The sequence below is a fragment of the Eschrichtius robustus genome, chromosome 14 (genome assembly GCF_028021215.1).
Source record: "Eschrichtius robustus isolate mEscRob2 chromosome 14, mEscRob2.pri, whole genome shotgun sequence".
Taxonomy (NCBI): Eukaryota; Metazoa; Chordata; class Mammalia; order Artiodactyla; family Eschrichtiidae; genus Eschrichtius; species Eschrichtius robustus.
In genome coordinates, this window is record NC_090837.1 from 73,175,455 (window position 1) to 73,199,636 (window position 24,182).

General features: G+C 39.3%; 2 protein-coding genes across 5 annotated transcripts in view; both read right to left on the minus strand.

Annotated features, from left to right (window-relative positions):
• Nucleotides 1–16,703, minus strand: part of HDHD2 (haloacid dehalogenase like hydrolase domain containing 2) — a 43,254-nt gene extending 26,551 nt beyond the window's left edge. Inside the window, exons 1-3 of one of the 4 annotated variants that reach the window (XM_068562239.1) lie at nucleotides 16,572–16,703; nucleotides 4,289–4,399; nucleotides 1,613–1,821 (exon numbers count right to left, since the gene is read on the minus strand). In XM_068562239.1, the coding sequence (XP_068418340.1) occupies nucleotides 1,613–1,821; nucleotides 4,289–4,389 (310 nt within the window). In that variant the 5' untranslated portion in view covers nucleotides 4,390–4,399; nucleotides 16,572–16,703. Of the gene's footprint in view, nucleotides 1–1,612; nucleotides 1,822–4,288; nucleotides 4,400–16,260; nucleotides 16,368–16,514 lie in introns of those variants that run through there. The other 3 variants (XM_068562236.1, XM_068562238.1, XM_068562240.1) reach the window with 3 other exon arrangements.
• Nucleotides 16,704–19,130: 2,427 nt separating this feature from the next.
• Nucleotides 19,131–24,182, minus strand: part of IER3IP1 (immediate early response 3 interacting protein 1) — a 29,991-nt gene continuing 24,939 nt past the window's right edge. The window contains exons 2-3 of the mRNA XM_068562241.1: nucleotides 22,918–23,019; nucleotides 19,131–22,039 (exon numbers count right to left, since the gene is read on the minus strand). Of these exons, the coding sequence (XP_068418342.1) occupies nucleotides 21,984–22,039; nucleotides 22,918–23,019 (158 nt within the window). The 3' untranslated portion in view covers nucleotides 19,131–21,983. The remainder of the gene's footprint in view (nucleotides 22,040–22,917; nucleotides 23,020–24,182) is intronic.

The window sequence follows — 24,182 nt, forward strand, 5'->3', positions numbered from 1 at the left end:
ATACTACTGAATGCAGTTTTAGATTTCTTTGCAGTTCTTTTATCCTTAGAATTGATCCCCCCATGAATGAACTGTCAAAACACTGAATTTTAAAATCATCTGAAGTAATTCTTTTCTCTGAGTGGTTATGTCACCAACTTTATATAGAGTTCATTTGTTTCAATCTGTTTTTGGTTTTCAGGGATTGGTTTGTTTTTAACTTTTTAATTGCCTTTTAAATATGTAAAATATTTACATGGTTCCAAAGTCAAAACTAGATAATAACGTACTTTTAGAGAAATCACCTCTCCTCTTCCCACCCTCCCCCTTTAGATAACCATTTTTACTAGTTTTTCATTTATCTTCCTTCAGCTTCCTTTCACAAATATAAGACAAATACATTTATACCCATTTTCCTCTCATTTTCTTACACAGAAAAAAGCATGTAAGGCTTTCTATACCATAATTTTTTCACTTAATATATCCTATGAAGATCACTCTTATCAGGATATAGAATTCGCCATTACTTATCTTTCAGCTACAAAGCATTCCATTTTGTGGACATTTCATAGTTTTAATCAGTCTCTTCCAATGAACATTTGGGTTGTTTCCAATCTTTTGTTATTACAAATAAGGTCATAATGAACAACCTACCTTATCCATATGTCCTTGCACATTTTTGTCATTGCTTCTTGGAGATAGATTCCTACAAGAGGCAGTACTGCTTCACACGCAATTTTGAGAGCTACTGCCAAATTCCTCTCTGCAGGAGTTGTGCCATTTTATATCCTGTCAGCAGTCAGATCTTTTAATAAATTTACTTTCTGTTTAATTCACCCAAAGTTGGTTTCTGTTTTTTGCAAATTCTGATTGATATACAGTTATATTTCCTGATAGTATAAGTTTTGAGGTTCTGCCTAACTATATATCCATGCTGAAGTTCTCTAATCATTATTTGTAAAGCTATCACATGGTTTTATAATGATGTATTTATACCCATTTTTTCTATATTGTGTATTTCACTCTGAGTATCATCTACAAAAAGCAGTGTGGCAAAGCTTCATAACACAAGGATATTTTTCCAGTTTGTTAATTTTTCCAAAGAGAAAAGTTTTATTTTCTCTTGATTGAAAATATTTCATGGTCATTGCAAAAACTTCACACCATACAGAATGACATCTATTTTTAAACAAGTTGACCTTGGTTTATCTCATATAGTCAAACTAATACAGTGGCTCCAGGAATGACGATTATAATACTTAAAGAAATCTTAACCTGTGTTTTTTCAAACTGTGGGCCATGATCCATTAGTAGATGGTGGAACTAACCTGGAGGACTCTAAGCAGCACCAAAATCACACAGTTAAGTAAACCAAATGGAAAACAGAGTACATCTCACAAGTAAGAGTATTGTTTAACATATACAAATACACATACATACGTCCTGGATTTCTATGTAATGTGTTTCACTTATTTTGGAGTGCAGTCAAAACAGGTTTGGGAAACACCAATTTAGATTCAAACTACTGTTGACAGAGGAAATCTGACTAAATACTTCTAAACATCCAGTTTTAAGAATGATTTATAAGCAGATATGAAGAACCAATTTTTAAATCTTTCCGAATTTCCCCTACCTTTAAAATCAGGTAGGGCCCGATCATCAACCAGCAGCATGGGTCGGACTTGTTTCTGCTCTACCAGGTTTCTGGCTGCAGTCAGAGAAGTGAATATTTCATCTTCAGAGATATCAAACTCCAATTTTTTCAATCTTTCCAAGAGGTCTTTCTTGCTCTCTTTGGTTGTATTGGTCACAAACCTAACCATTACAGAAGTAGCACGTAACCTGGAAAAGTAAAATTGAGGTGTCAATAGGCAATTTTACATTCCAGCTCCATAAAACCTAATTTGGTAGCACTTGCCAAAGGTCAGAAAATTAAGGGTAAGTCACTGAGTAAGTGTTTTTGTGGCCAGTAGGTTTTATAATCTATTCAAAATTGCTTACAGATTATCCACACCCTGTGGACTGCTTCATCTCCAAAGGCTGTAAAGTCTACCTTTTCAAGGGCCTTCTATACTTTAACTGAATTTAACTACAGGGTTTTAGTAAAGAAGTAAAAAACAAAAACAAAAACAAAACAAAAAAACCCAACACTTAGTAACCACCATACTCACAGAATATGAGAGGTGAAAGTTATCTTAGAGATTATCTACTAGTGTAACCTTCTGAAGACGAGAAAACTCAGGCCTAGAGGATTAACGACTGGGCTCAGCTGTACACAGCGGGGCAGCAGTGGGCCTGTGACAAGAACTCCAGCCTACGTCCTAGACAGGGTCTGACCCCCTATACTAAGAGAACAGAGGACACCTCAAGAGTTCTTCCTTCTTCTTAGCCAATTAGACACTGGCTAAGCCCTAATGTGCTACTAAGTTTACAAACAGAAACTACTTGGAGAAAGAAACATTCCATTTTTACAGACTGGAATGTGTTTTCCCTTTGAACTACTTTTGATTCCATAATCTGCTTTTGGAACCTAAACTGGCAATCAGGTTTCAGAGAAAGAATTCATGATAGCCCAGCTTTCTTTCAAAACAAAAATTATTTTCTTGGTCCTACAGTCCTTTAACCTAAAAATAATTTATCTACAATTAAAATTTTTATATTAATACCTTGTTGCTTTTTATCTTATACCTGCCCCAAATAGACACAAGGCATAAAGCACTATCCACAATTTAAAATAAGCAAGCAAATAAAACAGAAAAGAGATTTTTAAGAATTCAAAGAGCATTCATATTTATATGATTAAATAGTTCATTATAATCATGATTATCTCTATAATATCTGTATAGTAGCTTTTCTGAAAAACACATTAAATTTGGTAGTTTATCTCTCAAAAGAAATTGAATACTTCAACATAACTATTATCTTAAAAATGAACAAGTCTAAGTACTGAAATGATCATATCATTTTTAACGAGCATTTTAAAAACCTTTTCTTTTTGCTAGTCCCTCAACTTCCCTTAGTCTGTTTGTTTCTATAGAAACCAAAACTGGCAGTGACAGTATAGCAATCTCTCTGGGATGGAAACCCGCCAGTGTCAGTGAGAGAACAATCTGTAGGCTCCTGCCCCTCCAGAATGGCAGGCTCATAGTTTACAGAGGTACTTAGAGATGTCATTCATTGTTCACCAGAAATAAGATTTTTCTTTCCATCCAGAGCAGAAAGCTCATCTTTGAAGCAGTAAAAGCTCTTGTCCAACAGGAGAGGAGACTGATCGACAGACATCCTTTTCCCTAGAAAGTCTGAGAGAGACCATGGCAAGGAGTCAAGAGAAAGTCCCCGTCTCCAACTGATTTACTTCAGGCTTTAAACATGTTGTTGTCCACCTGTAAAATGAATGTCATGACTGCTGGCTAAGTCAACAGCTTCCAAATGACGCCTACCAGATCTAAAATCTCTTCACACTTATTGAAGCCCCAAATGGAGAGTAAGCTCCTTGAGAGAGTGCCAAGTCAGTGTTGATCTCTTGCCGTAATACCTGGCACTGTGATACTAGTCACTAGATTTCCTTATCAACAGCATACTTTGTGAATATTGTAAGGTTTGAAAATGATAAAGCACCACATGCTAAGTATTGTTGATTTTGAAAACTCCTAAATTATTTGAAGATGAGATGCTGAATAACATTACTAGTTCTGTTGTACTGAGGAGTACTTTTTTGAGGAACAAACATTCACATTCAGTTCACTTTAACAAGCTTTCATTATGTATTTTGTATCTAGACTTACGGTGACGCATCAGAAATGTAAGACAATCTCTAACCTTCAAAAGCATTAAGTTTAGTTAATGGAAATAATTCTAAAATTTCAAGTTCCTTAATTAAATTTTAGTTGAGCAGCTGCACACTCAGTGATAGAGCTTAGCTGAAAAAGAGTATGCGGAACTATGGCTTTATATATGTGTGTATTTCTTTTTGTGATTCCAGGATTCATTTGTGATTTTTCCAATGCTACTTATTCCACATTTCAGAGTCTCGAGTTTTCATTCCCAAATTTACACTACTGACTTAGAAAAAGATACACATAAAGAACAAAAAGACTAAATCAAAAGGCCAAACCTAACAAAAGGCTTAGAGAACAATGTTTGGAAGATATTACAATGCATACATCTTCTAGCTAAACCCAAGGCAGTTCCTGTATATATGGTAAACTGGTGAAATGCCACCTTAAGGCCATCCATTCAGCTAATGATCTGCCTTGGTAAAACGGCACCTACAAACACATTTGTCAGCTGAACGTGGAGGATAGCTTGCCTTTGAAGAGCTTCCTGTGCGCCTGGCACAGCTGTATCTTCAATGTGAAGTGTGCCACTGAGATCCACCAAAACAGCTTTTAATGCACGGCGTGCTGCCATCCTTCATTCCCTAAGAGAGAGCAAATGAAATTAAAAATACACTTTAGGAAACAATGGACAATTAAAAGCTGGTAAGTCTTCAAAATATCATTCATATCTAGAAAGATACTTAGTGTTAAGCTGCCTCCCTTTTAGAAAAAAAGTTTTTTAAAAATCAAAAATCCAGGGGCTTCCCTGGTGGCACAGTGGTTAAGAATCCGCCTGCTAATGCAGGGGACACGGGTTCGAGCCCTGGTCCGGGAAGATCCCACATGCCGCGGAGCAACTAAGCCCGTGCGCCACAACTACTGAGCCTGCACTCTAGAGCCCACGTGCCACAACTACTGAGCCCGCGTGCCACAACTGCTGAAGCCTGTGCACCTAGAGCCCGTGCTCTGCAACGAGAAGCCACTGCAATGAGAAGCCCGCACACCGCAACAAAGAGTAGCCCCCGCTCTCAGCAACTAGAGAAAACACACGTGCAGCAGCGAAGACCCAACGTAGCCAAAAATTAAATAAATGAATAAATAAATAAATTTTTAAAAAAATCAAAAATCCAAATTTGATCCATAAAACTTTTATAATGGTTAGGGTTTTTTTTTTTTCAGTCTCAAATTAAAACCATAGGAAGGAAAATGTTAAAAAAAGAGGTTACTATTTACTTCAGGTTTCTTAAAATAACTCTTCGTGGAACAATTCATTCATTTATTTTTAAATATGAGAAAATGTACTCTGAAGAATGGGTGGATGGAAGGAAGCCCTAAATCACTGGCAAAATCTTTTTCCTCTTTGGTTATATACAATGAAATGTTCTAATAGCCCATCTCCATTGTTATATCCTGAAGCAGCATATATGGCCAAAGAGCTACCAGTATTTATACTGGTCAGTGAGGAGGAAATTTCAAGTTACACAGCAACTTTAGTCAGGAGATGTTTTCCTTACCTTACAATGTCTGACTTTCCTTTTGCATATTTTCCCTTTAAAATATGTTTATTATGAGCTATATCATATATACAGTGGAGCATAAGGTATATCTGTGGTTTAAAGATAATAAGGGAGTGGGTAAGAATAGTGTGGAAGCTAAAGAGAATAGGATGGGACTTCATTTTTAGTTTTTTTAAACTTATTCTTTTTTCCAATAAAAAATTTTTTTAGAATAAAATATTTCAGACATACAAAAGGTATCAAGGATAATACAACCCCCTTTACCCATCATTCGGCTTCAAAAATAAAACATCATTGAAGGAGTTGGAGCCCTCTGTGTACCCTCTCTGATCTGATTCCACTTCTCCCCCTCCCCAAGGTTACTACTTTCCTGATTCTGATGTGCTGAAAGCTTTGTATTACTGTTCTTCTACGGACACGTCATGACTTGCTTTACCACTCCACACTGTTTGTGAGATGTAGCCATGTTAACACATGTAGATATAGGTCATTCATTTTTCACTGCTGTGTGGTATTCCATTGTGTGAAAACACAATTTATCTTTTCTCCTGATCATGAAGACTTAGGTAGTTTTGCACATTTTATTATAGTGAAGAGCGCCTCTATGAACATCCTTCTGCATGTCTCCTGGTGGCCGTGCGTGTGAACATTTCTCTGGGGTCTTCCTTAGTCTGAGGGCATGTGCTCATCTTCACCCTTACAGGATGTTGCCAAGTTGCCCCATTCATTGTATCTTCATAGGGCAAATGTGTACTGAGCACTTACTATGTCAAGCCCTGATGTGACAGCAGAGCTGGAAGAGCCATCTTCTTTAAAGTGAGAAGCAGAGAGAAAAGGGGGAAAGAACCAGGGGAGATATAAGTAGTCAATGAACAAGAATTTGTGGAGAATTCTACCAGAAGAGTTCTCAGGTGGTTTATGACATCCATGGGACACATGGTGGATGGAGGGGAAGACCTCTCTCTCCTAGCTAGCTCCCTCTGAGATGTCATTGTGAGAGCTCAGGACTGGCAGTCACCAGGCCCAGGTGTTGGTCCTGGTTCTGCCTCAAATTCACTGTGTGACCTTGGTCTAGTGCCTTCTCTGGTTTTAAGTTTCTCTTCAATATGTGGGGCAGGGAGGCAAGATGAGGCCTCAATCTTTTTTTTTTTTTTTTTTTTTTTTTGGTTTTTTGGCTGCGAGGCATGTGGAATCTTAGCTCCCCAACCAGGGATCGAACATGCATCCCTGCATTAGAAGGCGAAGTCTTAACCACTGGACCACCAGGGAAGTCCCGAATCCTCAAACTTTACTGCCTACAGTTGGGCAACCTGGGATGAAAGAATCAGTGTATCACATACCACTACCCCCCGCCCCGATTTTCTCTTCTTCAACATCGGCCTGCTAGTCCCTGCTGGGTCCATCTCCCAAAGCTGCCAGCAGTACTCCAGAGTGCCCCGTGTTACCCTTTTAAATGCTGCTTTCCCCTAGGTGTAGTCCTGTCAGGAAGCAGAGGTATAGCAAAGATGACCCCTGAATTCCCTCCCAGCTTCTAGCTTTTAGCTCCTTTGCTCCTCTCATTTTCCAGACCCCGCTCCTACTCCAAGTCAGCTATCTCTGCACACAAGGTATAAATACAAAAAATAAACCCAGACTGAACCCAGAACTGTAGCCAATTGCTGGCAAGTGCTAGCTGCTGATTATTGCCACTGGGCATATTGGAGACAACTGCATTTTCCCACAGCATCAGCTGTCAGCATGGTCCAGACTGGGGAGGGATACAGAGGGAGGAAGGCATAGAGACGGTGCTGCGGCTGGATCCAGGCCTGCTCTGTTCCTTGTATGTGCTCCCCAAACCGGAGCGGGGTTTCCCTTCAGTGAGCTAGAACCTGGGTCCTAAGTGAGGGAGATGCAGAAGGTGGGGAAAGCAGAGCCAGGTGGTGAGGGTGAGGTAGGTCCAGGGTCCAGGATTAGCTGAGTAACCTTGGGCAAGAGCATTCATCATCCTAAGCCTCCATTTCTTCGTCTGTATAAGAGGAAGAATACTTGTAAAGACCCTGCAGGGATGTGAGGGTTCGCTGAGTTAAGGAGAATGCCTGGCAGTGATAAGCACAGAGTAGGAACATAAAGGATGTGCGCTTTTCCTTCCCACTCATCACTGTGTAACAGGTACCTCCCTCCACCTGCCCACCTACCCCACCCCATGCATAGCCTGGGGTCACAAACCAGGAAAAGTAAAAAGCAAGAGAAGCGACTGGGAGGAATTCATAAAGAAAGAAGGGAAATAAGAACAGCTCATATTTATTGGATGCTGTAGGTGTTCTGCACTGTGTTAAACGCTCTGTAGTCTTTACTACATCATTGAAATCCTACAGAGGAGGAAATTGAGACACTGAGAAGTTACTAACTTGCCCAAGCTTAGTTTTGACTTTGAACCATGTTAATGGTTTATATATTCAAACTTAAACAAAACCAGCCCTAAAATGGAATACAAACACAAACTAATCTAAGACAACTTCTGCAGAGTGCTGACTCGAGCCCTGCCATAGGATATATGCAAAGGACAAAAGAACTGCAAGGAAATCTTGAACTTTACTTAGTAAGTTTATTGTTGGTAATGGTATGAGTTCCACAATAATTCGTGCATGTTATAGGACTGAGCAAATCAGTATAAATATATGGTTGATGTTTAAAAAAATTAGGGTTCTTAAATGGAAGAAAAGAGCTATAAACATGGAATGGGAGGACAGGAAGAACCCTGTGTTGGTTTGGAATCAGAGGTGTCATTATGAATTTGCAATTTAAATATATATACATTTCTTAGCACCGCCCACTAAAAGGAACAAGAAGCAACAAGACTCCAATAGCTATGAGCGCAGCTAAAGTGCACTAAACAAAACCTGGACTGGGTCAGCCAAAATACAAGGTGAGCCAACATACTGTTTTACCAGATCACAGGTGGACAAAAGGACACATGAACCAGGGGTTCCAACTAGCCAAATCTGGGGCACCAAAAAGAAAAAATAACAGAAATGAGTAACACATGATAAAACCATTGGATGAAAAATTGTTGGGGAATAGTACAGTTGACCCTTGAACAATGCAGGGGTTAATTCATGCATAACTTAGAGTCCACCTTCCACATCCAGGGTTCGTCTGCATCCTTGGATTCAACCAACCAGCAACTGTGTAGCATTCTTGGAATCTACTACTGAAAAATATCCAAGTATAAGTGGACCTACGTGGTTCAAACCCACACTATTCAAGGGTCAACTGTTTAATCACTCAGGCTCAAATAATCACCCACAAATTAAGATTCTCCACTAACGACAAAGGAAAAAGATACTTTTACAGTGGAGAAAACAGCCAGATACCCCCTTAACCAAATGATCAAAGTAACACCATTAATAATGGGAAAAACTGACACTATGTGCTTCCTGAGAAGACCACTGTAGTCGTCCTGCCTTTGTAGAATTTCTGCCAAAAATGTTTAACACAAATCAATCATGAGGGAAACATGAGACAATTCCAAATTGTATAAAACAACTAGCTTGAGCTTTTCAAAAATATCAATGTCATAAAAGACAAAGAAGGGGCTGGGGAACTGTTTTAAATTAAAGGAATGTGAAAAGACATGACAAATAAGTGTAACGCATGAGAGAAACATAAAACAAATATAGCAAAATATTAACAATTAGTGAATTTTGGTGAAAGGTATATGGTTTTCATTGCAATATTTTTACAAATTTTCAACTTTTGGAGGAAAACAAATTTTACAAAGATCTCTCTTAAAAATGGGCTGAAGGCAAAAGAAAGACATTTTCATACCTAATAATAATAGTAATATAAAAAATGAAACTTGTGTGTTTAGCCAGTCCCTAGTTTAAGATTAGAACACTGTCAATACTGCTGAGGGTCCTATGAGCCCCTTCAATTACATTCCTGTCCTACCTCCCAGAAGTAATTAACATAATGAACTCTGTGATAATCATTTTCTTGCTTTTCTTTATATTTTTACCTGTCACACAGCTTTAATGTCTTTTAACTTTATAAAAATGAAGTCATAATTTTGCAACTTTCATGTTCTGCTCAACATTGTATTTCTGAGATTCATCCATGCTGATGCCTGTTATTTTCCATCAAAACAAACACCAAAACCCCCCTTTTGGGATTCTGACTAGAATTGCACTGAATCTATAGAGCAATATTGGGAGACTGAGATCATTACTATATTGAGCCATGGAACTTCTTTAAGTTGATAAGAGAGTATCTACAAAAAGCCTATACATAGCCAACATTAGATTTATCAGTAATATACTGATATTTATCAGTGTGTAACTTATACTTTATACTATGATATCACTTTTTAGTAATATACTGAAAGCACTGAGATAGGGAATAACACAAGGATGTTACTTTCACCATTTCTATTTAACATTGCAAATGATACCTTAGCTAGTGCAGTAAGGCAAGAAAAAGAAGGTATAAGGATTGGAAAGAAGACACAAAACTATCGTTATTCATAGATGATTTGACTGTATATACAAAAAATTCAAGAATCTAAAACAGATTAACAAAGTAAAAAAGTACAGCAATTAATATAAAAAAATCGCTATGTCACAAACAAATAATTAGAAAACTAATTTAAAAAAAGATATCACTTACAGTAGTATACAGTTACCAGGAAAGTCTAACAAAAGAAGTCAACACTTCCATGGCAAAATTATACAACTATAATGAAAGACCCATAGAAGACAAATATATAGATAGATCTATTAAAGGACCCAATACTACAAAGATATCAGTTTTCCCTTTTAATGATCAACAGATTCAAAGCAATTCCAATCAATATCCCAAAAAGGGTTTTGTGGAACTTGATAAGCTGATTCTAAAACGTACACACCAGTGCAAATAGCCAAGACACTTCAGCCAAGATTGAAGAGAAAGAAAATGGGAGCCTTGCTTTCCCTAATATCCAGACAATTAATCAGGTCTTGTGATTAACTAAGATGTTATGGTATTAGCACGTAAAGAGACAAAGTCAATGGAACAGAATAGGGAACCCAAAAAAGGACCCCCCGACCCCCTACCCCAACCAGTGTGTGGAAACTTGATATATGACAGAGATAGTGTTTGAGATCAGTGAAGAAAGAAAAATGGTGTTAGAACAACTGACATCCATGGGAGAAAAAAATGGAATTGGACTCCCATATCATACCACATACACATTTTTTCCCCAGTAAGATTAAACAACTATATGTTTAAGGCAAAACTGTAAAACTTTTAGATAGGAGAGTATCTTCATAATTTGAGGGTAGGAATGGCTTTCTTATGATATAAAAAGGATAAAGGAATAAAGGAAAAGACAGATATTTCAAAAGTACTGTAAAGAGAGAAAGAGTAGAAATATACAGAGTGAAAAACAAATTTGCAACACATGTGAGAAAGGGTCAGAATCCAGGAAATATAAACTGTAAATATTAAGAAAAAGACAAACAACACAATAGAAAAATGGCACAGGATCTCAATATATCCTTTAAAAAGGAACAAATCTGAAACAAATGAATAACCATCAACATATCCTTTACAAAAGAGCACATAAACAAATGAAGATGTTCAAAACTCACTGGTAATCAAGGATATGCAAATTTAAAGCAGAATGAGATCACTACAACAAAAAAGATAGGCAAAATTTAAAAGTCAGAAAATATCAAACGTTTTCAAAAGCAACTCCCTAGCCTCTTGAATAAGTGGTGCTGGGAAAACTGGAGAGCTACATGTAAAAGAATGAAATCAGAACACTGCCTAACACCATACACAAAAATAAACTCAAAATGGATTAAAGACCTAAATGTATGGCCAGACACTATCAAACTCTCAGAGGAAAACATAGGCAGAACACTCTATGACATAAATCACAGCAAGACCCTTTTTGATCCACCTCCTAGAGAAATGGAAATAAAAACAAAAATAAACAAATGGGACCTAATGAAACTTAGAAGCTTTTGCACAGCAAAGGAAACCATAAACAAGATGAAAAGACAACCCTCTGCTTGGGAGAAAATATTTGCAAATGAAGCAACTGACAAAGGATTAATCTCCAAAATATACAAGCAGCTCCTGCAGCTCAATATCAAAAAAACAAACAACTCAATCCAAAAATGGGCAGAAGACCTAAATAGACATTTCTCCAAAGAAGATATACAGATTGCCAACAAACACAGGAAAGGATGCTCAACATCACTAATCATTAGAGAAATGTAACTCAAAACTACAATGAGGTATCACCTCACACCGGTCAGAATGGCCATCATCAAAAATTCTACAAACAATAAATGCTGGAGAGGGTGTGGAGAAAAGGGAATCCTCTTGCACTGCTGGTGGGAATGTAAATTGATACAGCCACTATGGAGAACAGTATGGAGGTTCCTTAAAAAACTAAAAATAGAACTACCCTATGACCCAGCAATCCCACTACTGGGCATATACCCTGAGAAAACCATAATTCAAAAAGAGTCATGTACCACAATATTCATTGCAGCTCTATTTACAATAGCCAGGAAGCAGCCTAAGTGTCCACCGACAGATGAACCGATAAAGAGGACGTGGCACATATACACAATGGAATATTACTCAGCCATAAAAAGAAACGAAATTGAGTTATTTGTAGTGAGGTGGATGGACCTAGAGTCTGTCATACAGAGTGAAATGAAGTAAGTCAGAAAAAGAAAAACAAATACCATATGCTAACACATATATATGGAATCTAAAAAAAAAAAAAAAATGGTTCTGGGGCTTCCCTGGTGGCGCAGTGGTTAAGAATCCGCCTGCCAATGCAGGGGACATGGGTTCAAGCCCTGGTCCGGGAAGATCCCATATGCCGCAGAGCAACTAAGCCCATGCACCACAGCTACTGAGCCGGTGCTTTGGAGCCCGCAAGCCACAACTACTGAGCCCGCGCACCTAGAGCCTGTGCTCTGCAACGAGAAGCCACCGCAATAAGAAGCCCAAGCACCGCAATGAAGAGTAGCCCCCGCTCGCCACAACTAGAGAAAGCCCCCATGCAACAACAAAGACCCAATGCAGCCAAAAATAAATAAATAAAAATTAAAAAAAAAAAAAAAGGTTCTGAAGAACCTAGGGGCAGGACAGGAATAAAGACACAGACGTAGAGAATGGACTTGAGGATACGGGGAAGGGGAAGAGGAAGGGGAAGCTGGGATGAAGTGTGAGAGTGGCATGGACATACATACACTACCAAATGTAAAATAGATAGCTAGTGAGAAGCAGCCGCATAGCACAGGGAGATCAGCTCTCTGCTTTGTGACCACCTAAAGTGGTGGGATAGGGAGGGTGGGAAGGAGACGCAAGAGGGAGGGGATATGGGGATACATGTATACGTATAGCTGATTCACTTTGTTATACAGCAGAAACTAATACAACATTGTAAAGCAATTATACTCCAATAAAGATGTTAAAAAAAAAAAAAGGTAACTCCCTTATACTGCTAGTGAGAGAATAAAACAGTACAATCATTTTGGAAACTGGTTTGGAATCACTATGCTCTATAACCCAGCAGTTCCACTCCCAGGTATTATATCCTTGAGAGAGTCTTTCATACTCTACCATTAAATACAAACAAAAATGTCCAAAGCAGCACTGTTTGTAAAAGCCAGAACTGGAAACAATACAAATGTCTATCAACAGAAGAATGGACAAATAAATTGTGGTATATTCATACACAGAATGCGAAAGGCAGTGGAAATGAATGAACTACAGTTACATCATCCTAGGTAACCCTCCAAAATCTTCTACAGAGTGAAAGAATCAAGTCACAAAAGACTACATACCATATGGTTCCCTATTATAGCACACATAGGTGATAAAACTGCAAAGAGAAGCAAGGGAATGATTAACACAAGAGTGAGGACAGTGATTCCTCCAGGCGATGGGGAGGAGATACAAACCAGGAGGAGCACAAGGATGCCTCGAAGGTCTTCTTGACCTAGACAGTGAGTGCACAGGTGTTTTTTATTATAATTATTTAAAACTTACATATGTTTCGCATACTCTTGTGTAGATGACATATTTCACAATAAAAATTAGTCTTGTTATGTTTTAGTCAGTCATTTGTCATATATTTAATTTTATAAAAAACTAAATTAGTCCAATCATTACACATCAGTATAACCCTCATCAAGTATTTTGATTTTAAAATATATCCCTGGTTCTGTTTGCCTTTTATAGTGAATCTGCCGGGGGATGGGGGGAGAGTGCAGAGGCAAAAAAAAAAAAAAAAAAGATATTAAGAGCTCTGGTTAATCAAGATTCCACTGCAAAATCCTTTCTTTTATAACAGTCCTCATATGTTATTCTATTTCTGATCTTTACTATGACCTTGAAATGGAGGATTACATCAACAATAGCATCAACTATTACCTGCCTGAGAGGGGAAACAGTTACTCAAAAGACTAGACTGTCGCTAGCAACTCTATCTGGATGTGTGACAAAGGATTCTTTAATTTAAAATACATTGCACCACGAAAGGTAAGGCTATGCAAAATGTAGACAAAGCATTCTCTTTTTATATACAGAAGAACCTAAAATTCCTTCTCTCAAAACCCAACTTTTATGAGAGGCACCTAATATTCAATAAAAAATGTTAACTCCATTCGGAATTCCCTAGCGGTCCAGTTGTTGGGACTCAGTGCTTTCACTGCTGGGGCCTGGGTTCGACCCCTGGTCCGGGAACTAAGATCCTGAAAGCCGTGCGGCCTGGCCAGAAAAAAAAAAGTTAACTCCAAAGGTGATTAAAGAATAAAATATAAACAAGACTAGAAAAACAACAAAAGAATTGTACTGTTCAAAAAAAGAAAAAACTGTCCAACTAGAACCACTAAATGGTCATAAAAATACTGATAATTCTAATCTTCATTGAAGGGTCCACATAGACTTAATGTTACCAAAGCACTTTCATCAGTTCCATAGAACATACCTTTTAAACTCTAAAATGCTCTTATAGAGCTTATCTGAGAGTGACTGAGGCCTATAAGAACATAACTGAGGTGTACCACTCAAACCTCAAAATATACTTCTTCAGTTAGCCCCACTACAGGCCTTTACCATTTCTGCCATGATCTCTTTTCTTGTCTAAATCTTTATAATACTTGTTACCGGAACTACAAGTTAGTACTTGATAAACTGTAACTGTAAACTATTAGTATCACCCCAGAAAACTGAAAAGGCTTCAAAGCTGGTCCATGTTTGTTTATATTGAGTCCACATCCCACCATCTCGTATGGCTTGAAGTTATATGGGATATACTTTAGAAGGCATAAACAATTGATATTGGTATATATTCAATGCAAAGAAGAAAAGTAAATTCTCTCTCATCCCAAAAGGAACTCCTCAAGATACTTCAGAGGACATCTCCCCTTGAATATTCCAGGGGCATCTCAATCCAAGTCCTTGTTACCCTCTAAGCTGCTCTTCATCCTGCAATCCTTATGAGCGAATGGCAGCACCATCAATGTAGATGTACCCACCACTCTCCCAAGCCTTCTTCCTAACCAGTCAAGGGCCAAATCAAATCATGTCAGTGCTACCTCCTGTACAGTCCTGAATCCACTCACTTCTCTTCACTGCTACTAAAACTATCTTAGTTTTGAAATCATCATCTCTCATCTAGCCTATTTCAACAACTTCCTAAATGTCCTCTCTGTTTCGACTCTTCTCCCTATTTCTAGCTCCAAATCCATTTTTTGAAATGCAACAGTGCAGTGGTTAAGTACAAGAACTAAGGAGTTGTACATGCCTGGATTTGTATTCACTAGCTGTGTGCACGTGGGCAATTTTCTTAACCTCTCAGCCTGAGTTCCTTCATTTCTAAAGTAGAAAGAATAACACCTCTAATGGTTGATTGGAAGATTAAAGGAAGTAACACATATATTGTGAACAGTGTTCCACACATAGAAAGGCTGGGTTATAGGTCATATATGCGTATTGGGGGTGGGTGTGTGTGTGTTGGCGGGGGGTACATGATGGTTGTGTCAAGGGCTACAAAAATCACAGGATAAATATGATACAGTCCTAAAACATTAGTATAATTTGAGGATACGAGAAAACATTTTATACCAAAATAAGGATATACTGTGGCCTATCATTAAGAATGTGCATAAATATTAAAAAAAGATTTCAATATAAATTTTCTCCTGGGAGGTTGGGGCTCTTCTGAATACGTCTCTGGACATATTTATACCCACCCCCTGGAGAGTACAAATTCTCTTTTCTTCCCCATATGCTTCCAGTGAAAAAGTCTGGAACCACACTGCATGCACTCAACAAATGTTATTATGCAGTCACTCCCCACTGCGCCCAGGATAAAATATGAACAATGTACACTGGTGTCCAGAGGCCTGGTTTACCTCTCCAACTCGTTTGTGTCTACTCCTGCACCAAAGTTCAACAGCACTGCAGTCGCCCACCAGTCCTGTACATTACCTCCCTCATCGCTGGACTTTTGTCTGAAACCATTTTTGCTCCCTGAATTCTACTACCCCTGTCGCCTACATCCTCCCTTTCCCTGACCAATTCCTTCAGTCCCTGGGTCTCAGACAAACATCACTTCCTCCGTCTTTCCTGAGTCCAACTCCTCTTCTCCCAAGGCTGGGCGGGCCAGGGCCCCCCAGCGTGCTCCATTAGTACACTCCTCACTCTGTTCCATCCGTGGAGCCCTGTGAGTCAAAGAGCTGTTGCCTTTCTCCCTGTACTACTGATCGGTCAATAAAGAGTTTTTATTAGCTAAACTCATGAATCCCGGCCTCTATAACTCGAAGGATTCCACGAACAAGGCTCTTTCAGCACTAACTCAATTGCGATCCCTTCTCCCGGGTGGGAAGGGGGCCTCAAGACTGGTCACGCACCCTCCCTCATCGCAAGTTCCAGCACCTGGCAAACGCCAGACTGACCCGAAGGGACGCCGGCTTCGAAATACAGTTCAGGGGCACGTTCGCGGCAAGGACTAACACCCCAGAATCACCATCCGCCCCGCGCACGCGAGACCTGGCGGAAACGCGGCTCGCCCCGCGCCGCGCACGCGTAGTGGCGCCGCGCCAACGGCCGCGAGGGGTGGGCAATCCTCACGGAGAGAGCGCCCGGTTGGTCCGGGCCCCAGGAGGGTGGTGGCCTAGAAACCCAACCGGTATGTCCCCAGCCAGCTCACAAAGAAATGCAACCTCCAGACAGGCGGGCGCTCGCCTGTCCCAGTGCGGCTCCCCACCGGGCTCCGCACGCCGTCCTCAGCAACGGCAAACGCCCCGCTAGCAGAGAAGTCAGCACAGAAGCTCCGCTCCGCAGTGTCTTTGCCGGAGAAAAAAGCACCAGACCGGCTGCCTGAGGACGCCGGAAACCGGGCCACGGGCCGTGCCGGAAGTCCCGCCTCTCCACACATGTCCCCGCCCCATCCGTCCAGGGCTACTTTCCGGTTTTGAAGACCAACTATCCGGTCTAATACTGCTCCTTCCTCACCGTGTAACAGAGCGATAAGTTATTATCGAGACCTGCTCCCTCAAGGGCGGGGCCTACTGGGCCTGGATGCAGCAGGAAAAACAAAAACTTCTGCCTTTGCTCAGTAGCAGTTTCTCATTCCACTGCAGTGTTGTCAGACCAAGTATTATTACCTTTCTTTGCCGCCACCCTTGCTCACTCCACCACTTGTTTTCCAGTCCTCACAACAGGGCAAAAAGAGGTGTTGGGGCAAGGAACGGTGACTTTATTTGGAAAGCCAGCAGACTGAGAAGGTGGCGGACTGGTGTCCCAAAGACCCGTCTGAGTTGGAATTCAAGGCTTATTTTACACTGAAAGGAGAGGGGGTGTGGCTGGTTGTTGCAGACTTTTTGGTGCCAGCCAGACCCCAGAGGGGATGTGATAATCCTTTGTTCAGCTGTCCACTTAAGTCAGGTCACCATATTCCTGTCAACCGCCAAGAAAACAGATGTATCCTCTGTTCTGCAACTTTTTATCTCTACAGGAATGAAAAGTATGACACCTTTAAAGCAGCGGTCCCCAACCTTTTTGGCACCAGGGACCCGGTTTCGTGGAAGACAGTTTTTCCACCGACAGGGTGGCGGAGGACTGGTTCAGGCGGTAGTGCACGTGATGGGGAGTGGCAGATGAAGCTTCGCTCGCTCGCCCGCCGCTCACCTCCCGCTGTGCAGCCTGCTCCCTGAAAGGCCGAGGACCAGGACCCCTGCTTTAAAGGGCAAGCCTGGGAAGCAGAGCCTTGAGAATGGGCTGTATTTCAGGCTATGGGCAACATTCCCTCACAAAGGTGCAGAGTCACCGTAACTAAGAACAGACAACAGAGCACACAGATAAAAGATTAAAGGAACAGATCCAATATGGAGTCAGGTTTGTTCTCCCTTACACTTCTCACCCATTCTCGAGGGCTATCTCAGAAGTCATCTCCTTGATACTTCCCTTGAAACACCCAATCTCTGAAGTCATTTCCCGGTTTACTACTTGAATAGCATCTGGCACTTATTGCTGTCTTTTATTAACCACTACCACTGGCAGCAATGTCCCTCTTTTCTTGCATCAGCTATTACAAAACTTTACGCTGTCAAGTTTCCTACCCTGCCTCTCTGAGGGACAGCTACCACAGGTCTTGCTGATTATCCCTAGGGGAGCAATATCTTGGGATACATAGAACCACCTCCCTCACTGCTCCCTTCCCACACACATGCTGGGAGTCTCCACTTGTCTCCCTTTGATCCAAATAAATTAAACCCCTTGAGTGCAGAGTCGGTCATCCTATGCACTCTATATGAAAATTACTAAATGAAAAGCCTTCAGGAGCAGTCTGACATAATAGAATACAGGCTCTAGTTTACACCTATGGAACCCCTTGACAAAACTGCTGATCTGACCTTGACTGGGGACTCATTTACTGCTAGAACACCAACGTCCCCTCTGCCCACTGCTGCAGTCAGCCATGTTGTAAGCTATAACACTTTCTGTTCCCTGGACTAGGGACCCTTTGCTTTTCCTCCTCACTGGGTCTGGAGGTTGTTTTAGTCTTATATTTACTAAGTCTAAGTTTTCTGTTTGAGGGCCTACTTGGTTGAAGGAAATGGAAACTGATCCTAGTTTCCCCTTCAGAATTAGGAGCTGTCTTTGACCAGATTAAAACACCACCGAAGGTGGGTAATATTAAGACATGCATTTTTCTAAATGCTTACTCTGGCTGCAATATGGAGAACAGATGGGAGAGGTGCCAAAATGTGTGTGAGACCAGATAAGAATCTATTGCAGGGCCACAGAGAGATGCTTAAACTAAAAAGTGTGGAAACAAAGCAAACAAAACAAATTTAAGAAATCTTTAGGAGGTAAGAGAAACTGTTGGTAAATTAGATTAAGGGTAAGGGAGAGGAAGGCATCAAGATAATTATTAGGTTCCAGGTTTGGGCAATTGGGTAGTATGATGTCATTCAGTGTGATGTGGAATAATGGAACATGACTAATGGCTTCCTCCTTACCAAAAGACTCAAATGGCTTTGCCTGCCAAAGGGCAAGACGAGTAAAGATGGGATGGGACCTCAAAAGGAGAACGTGAGAAAGAAAAAGATGGGATAAAGAACACAGAGGAGGAGCGGAGATGTAAAGAAAACAGTATCAGAACTAAAACAAAAAGAGTAGAATTCCATAACTTACCTTGATCATTAGTATCGGTGGACACTGCCCACTATGTGTCCCAGGTCCTTGCACAGATGTTTTCACTATATCTGATATCTAATGGCCAATCAGGGGCCAAGGAAAATTTTAGCAAAAAAGATTTCCATTTTGGTTGGTATCAAAATTTTATTATTGGTAATAACTTTGAAGCTGTAAGTCAGTAAGAAAGTAATTTATTTCACCAAAAACATTTTACTTCAGAAGAACATCTCTTTGACCTAGGATCAAAGGTCAGTGACCTGGAAATTATATATATATATATATATATGTATAATCTGGAGCAGACTTCTATTCTAAAACAGTTATTGACCAATTTTACAGAGGAAGGAACCAAAAACAACTGAGGTCTTAAGAAGTTTATTTAAGTCATATGATAAAAGGTTCTGGCTAGCATACTAGCAATATCCTGCCTCCTATTTTACTCAGATGTATTGCTTTGTCTCAGGTCATTTCACGAGTACACACACATATACACACAAGTGATTGCAAATATCTATAGAGCACAGATCACCATGCCTACTCTACCTAAAGCAAGGATTTTTTTTAAAAAAGATACTTCATAACCATGTTTTTGAAAGCTTAGGGTTTCGTGGAAGTACCTTAGGAAGCTTGTTAAGAGTGAGGTGGAGGCTGAACAGTGGGCCTATGGGTCCCATTCCCACTTCAACTGATATATGGTCCTGCTCCCATCTGTTTTAGATATCGGACGATTACATTTCTATGTGATTATTCTTTTGAAAATCCAGTTCTGCTGTTAACAATCAAAGTTTGAAAACCACTGTAATTGATTAAGGACTAGGGTATGAATTTGAGTATGTACACACTACAGCCAAGAGCCTTCACCACAGGTCACAGGCATATAGACACAGGGTCAGAATACACAGGACCATTAACACCACAGATATTTGGAGTCCAGAATAATCACAAATTGTTAATCCTGATAATGGCTAAGGGGGAAGATGTTGGCAGGCAGGCAGGCACTTAAGTTACTGTCTACTAAAACAAGATGCTATCATTACTGAATTGCAACTTCTCTGGATAAACCAGGGTTAACCTGTGAAAGCTTACAGACCTGTCTTCAGGCACAGTAAAGCTAGAACTGTGTAAGAGTCCTTTAGAGATGAAATATTTTGATGTCTATGCTGCACTTTCCTCAGAACCACTTTGCTACAGAAAACTCTGATCCTGCCCTGCTATGACTGCTCTCCATTGGAGTGTGAACTTGGACAGTATTCTGACAATTAATGAATATAAAGGTGTGTTGTAAGGTCTTAATGAAAATGGTATCAGGCCAAGGTCTCTCTTTTCTTTCTTTTTAAAATTCTATATGGCTCACTGCCTGTGGAGAAACAGGAGTGCCCTCAATTAACTGCTACTTTTGAATCTGTTCAGCAGCTTAAACTTGAACTTGTACGTCAGATCCTTCTAAGGCCAAAAGAACATGGCCTTTAAGTGCCAAATACGTTAGTTACTCCCATGAGCCAAGTAATCAACTTAGGATCCCTGGTACATTTCTTTGGTTCAGCTGCAAGGTCCCCCTGCTCAGAAATCTTCCGCTCTTCCATCTCCAGCTCAGGCATGGCCAATAGGCATCCAATACCTGCTCCGAAGTTTTAGAAGTAACTTAAGTCATAGAATCAAAATTGCTCACGAGTCTTCCTGATTATGGCAGCAATTCTGTTAATTCATTGAAGAAAAAAAAAAAGGAATGTGAATGTTTACTTTCATTAAATTTGTGCTCAATGATTTTACAGTAAAGAACATATAAAAGTGTTGCACACAAAATGAGATTGACAGGTTATATACTGAAGTACAAAAACAAGTGTTTGACTTGGAAATTGAACTTTATTTACAAATAAAGTTCTCCTACAGACAAAGATTCCATTCCACCCCCTTTAAAATATTATAACTAATACTTCCTAGAAAAACCATTTACATTGTTTTAATCTTTCTGCATAAAACAGTATTATGGGATAAGCAAATATGGGATGGTCTAAGACATAAAAAAACAAAAGACAATTTATCCACCATGAATGCTCTACTGACTGACAGAATGAAGAATTACAAATCACACCCCTTAATGTGCTACTCCAAGAAATGGAAATGTGATAATTTGGGGAGGTAAATGCTTCACAACAAAGTCTTCTTACGTAGTATGGTTTAATGGTGATTGTTTAGGATTGCTCCTGCAGGCTGCTATTTATGCTGATTTTAAAAAATAAGTCATCATTGTTAAAAAGGGCATAGACTTTTCTATACGGATTTTTTTTTACCTATGGAAATATGTAGATACTGACCTGGTCTCATCACTCAGGCCAATTAATAAAATAACAAACGCATGAAAAGAACTTAAGACTTAAAAACACAATCATCATGTGACTAACCGACCTACAAAATTAGAATTCTCCCAGAAATCAGAGTATTGCTCTTCAATAGTTACCATGAATTTGAATTTTTCATAGCTGAGACAGTATACAGATAAAATATTTAACCAAAGAGTTCAAAATAAAATAATCCAAATTTCCTATCTAACATTTTATATTTTAAAAATCCTTTAAATTTTATCTAGGAGAATAATCATTCTCACATCATAGATAAGTCACAAGGAACTTTGAAAAAAAAATTCATCCCTGAGAAGTCAAAGAAAGAAACCTCTAAAAACACAGAAGTGACAATCCTGCACCCTTTTAACAATCTTTACCATAGCATGAACTTTTATCAGCAGTCAGCAATCAAATGTATTCCAATCTGGCCTCTGATGATCTGATCTTTTTGCAATAAAACTATAAGTGCAACATTTAAAAAAATCAGATAAATAGGGACTCTGGTTTTATTGGCAGGTTTACATTTTTGTTAAGTCCAAGGTCAGCCAGCTAAGGTACGTATATTCCAATAAAGACTGAAGTAATAACTTCTGCTGGCAGCTCTTCTCCTGAGTCTCCATTTCCCCCATTGATCTTCACCCAAATAGTAAAAGTAATACAATTGCAATTGAGTTTACTATTATCAATGGCACTGCAAAGAAAAAAAAAACAACAGTTTTTTATTATTAAAAAAATCAGGAAAAAAACGAAGACATAGTTACTAGCATCCAGGAAGGATGGAAATACAGTATGTCATCAGAATCACGTTGCAAATCCTTATAACAAAGTAACATTCAAAAATGCATTGGATCATAAAATCCGAAACTTATTGTAAAGTGGGCTTGTGTGACTGGGGATAAGGGTCACACTGGTACAAGATCAATACAAAGTCATCTGTGGATAGTGCTGGTGCAGCTCTGGGAACACAGACGCATACTGGACCCAGGCGGAAGTAGACCCACATGGCTGCCAGTGACAACTGACATTAGAAATACAGCGCAAAGAAGATTCTCTAGCTTCATCACTAAATTAAGAATCAAACTTATCATTCTACCCAAAGCTGTGATGAAAGCAGCTAACAGAGAGAGAGAGATAGAAAGAGACCCTAATTTTAATGGTTTCAAATAAAAGGTTTTGAATTCCTGAGTTGCTCTAAAATATTTTCTAATAAAAATAGCAGATATGGGACCTGTATTTTTCTCTTGGAAGTCTTACAGGACTCTAGATGACTTTTCCACTTAGAAGCAAAAGAATTTCTAAAAGGCAAGAACACCATTGTCTTTCAACTCTGAGAGGTGACATACAGGTAGCATACAAATATAACATCACTGAGCATTCCATCTGCATCAAGTGGCTTAGATAGAAATAAGAGGCAAGCTAGGAAAGAAACTAGTAACTTTTAAGCAGTAAAGCCAAGTTAAATATTATAGAAAAAAAGTTCCCACTACAAAAATGGCATTCACACTTGGAAGTTTTGCTACTTAAATCAAACCACAAAATTAAGAGTGTTCCACTAGTTTTTCTTCTTACCTCTCATCACAGTTCTCACAGATCGAATAAGGTTCATTAGCTGAGATTTAATTCCTGGCTCTTCTCCGAATCCACCAATTCCCTGGTCTGTTCCCCAGCCAACTGCATAATATAAAGATGATTAGCTGTGATAAAATTTATTATGCACTCACCTTGCTCCCTCATTAGTCACCTTCTAAAGGTGATTTTGAGCCTTTGTTAGACATAGAGTACAGTTATATGACTTAAAAACTTGAGTGTATTTTTTACTTTTGATAAGCAGCACAAACTCATTTACTTTCAATTTTGATTTTATAAAATGAACTACAGTCTAATAAATTCTTCCATGGCACTGTATTCAGTAAAGATGACTGCTGTGACACCCTGATTGTTTTCTTTCTATTTTTCTAAACTAACAAACAAAATATTTTTCAGGTCAGAATTAAAAACAAAGCATATTGTCAAGTTGAATAATTAGCTCAATTCAGAATTCATAAAACCCAAAGTAATTATCAGTATAAAAGTGTTGCAGCTGAGCTCCACTATCTGTTCACCTGGGGAAATGTTAATGTAAACCTGGTCGCAGCTTGGTTAGGCCTTCATAGCATGCTCTAACCTGACAACAGAGGCACATCTTTTTAACTTGATCATTCCTCTTCATTTCTCAATTTTGAGGTAAGGAATTTAGCCTATTATCTAACCCTAACCCCACTTATTTTCAGTAAATGAGTCTTTTACCTTCTTCTATCATTTTCCTGATAATATAAATGATTATTTCTTTACCTTTATCTGCTAATTCTTTTTTTATTGCCTTACGCATTCTTCTGAAGGCTTACATGGCCTCATTTCTGCAACGTCCTTCTCTTGTCCTCATTTCAGGTCCACTTTTCATATCTCACATGACTATGTAGTTTTTTACTCTCATATAACTACAGGGCTTAATTAATTCCTGACATGTTAACCCTTAGACTTGAAGACAGAGAACAAGTTTTTATTTTATACATGAAAGAACCATGTATCAGGTAACAAGATTTCACTTTGTTTAATCAACTTTTACTTGGTTGAAATAAAGGTTAAGTAATGGTAGCTTGCTTGTTTTTGTTTTTTTTTTTAATTTTTTGGTCACATCAACACTGAGATATGTTGTGGTATAAAACTAATGTAAAATTCAAGTTCACGGCCGAGCTGATGTGTTTTCACTCCCACTCACCCTTCAAGGCCTGGCTCACTTGTGCTTACAGCCTTCCCCATCCACAGGGCTGTCACTCCTTTTTGAGCTCCCGCAG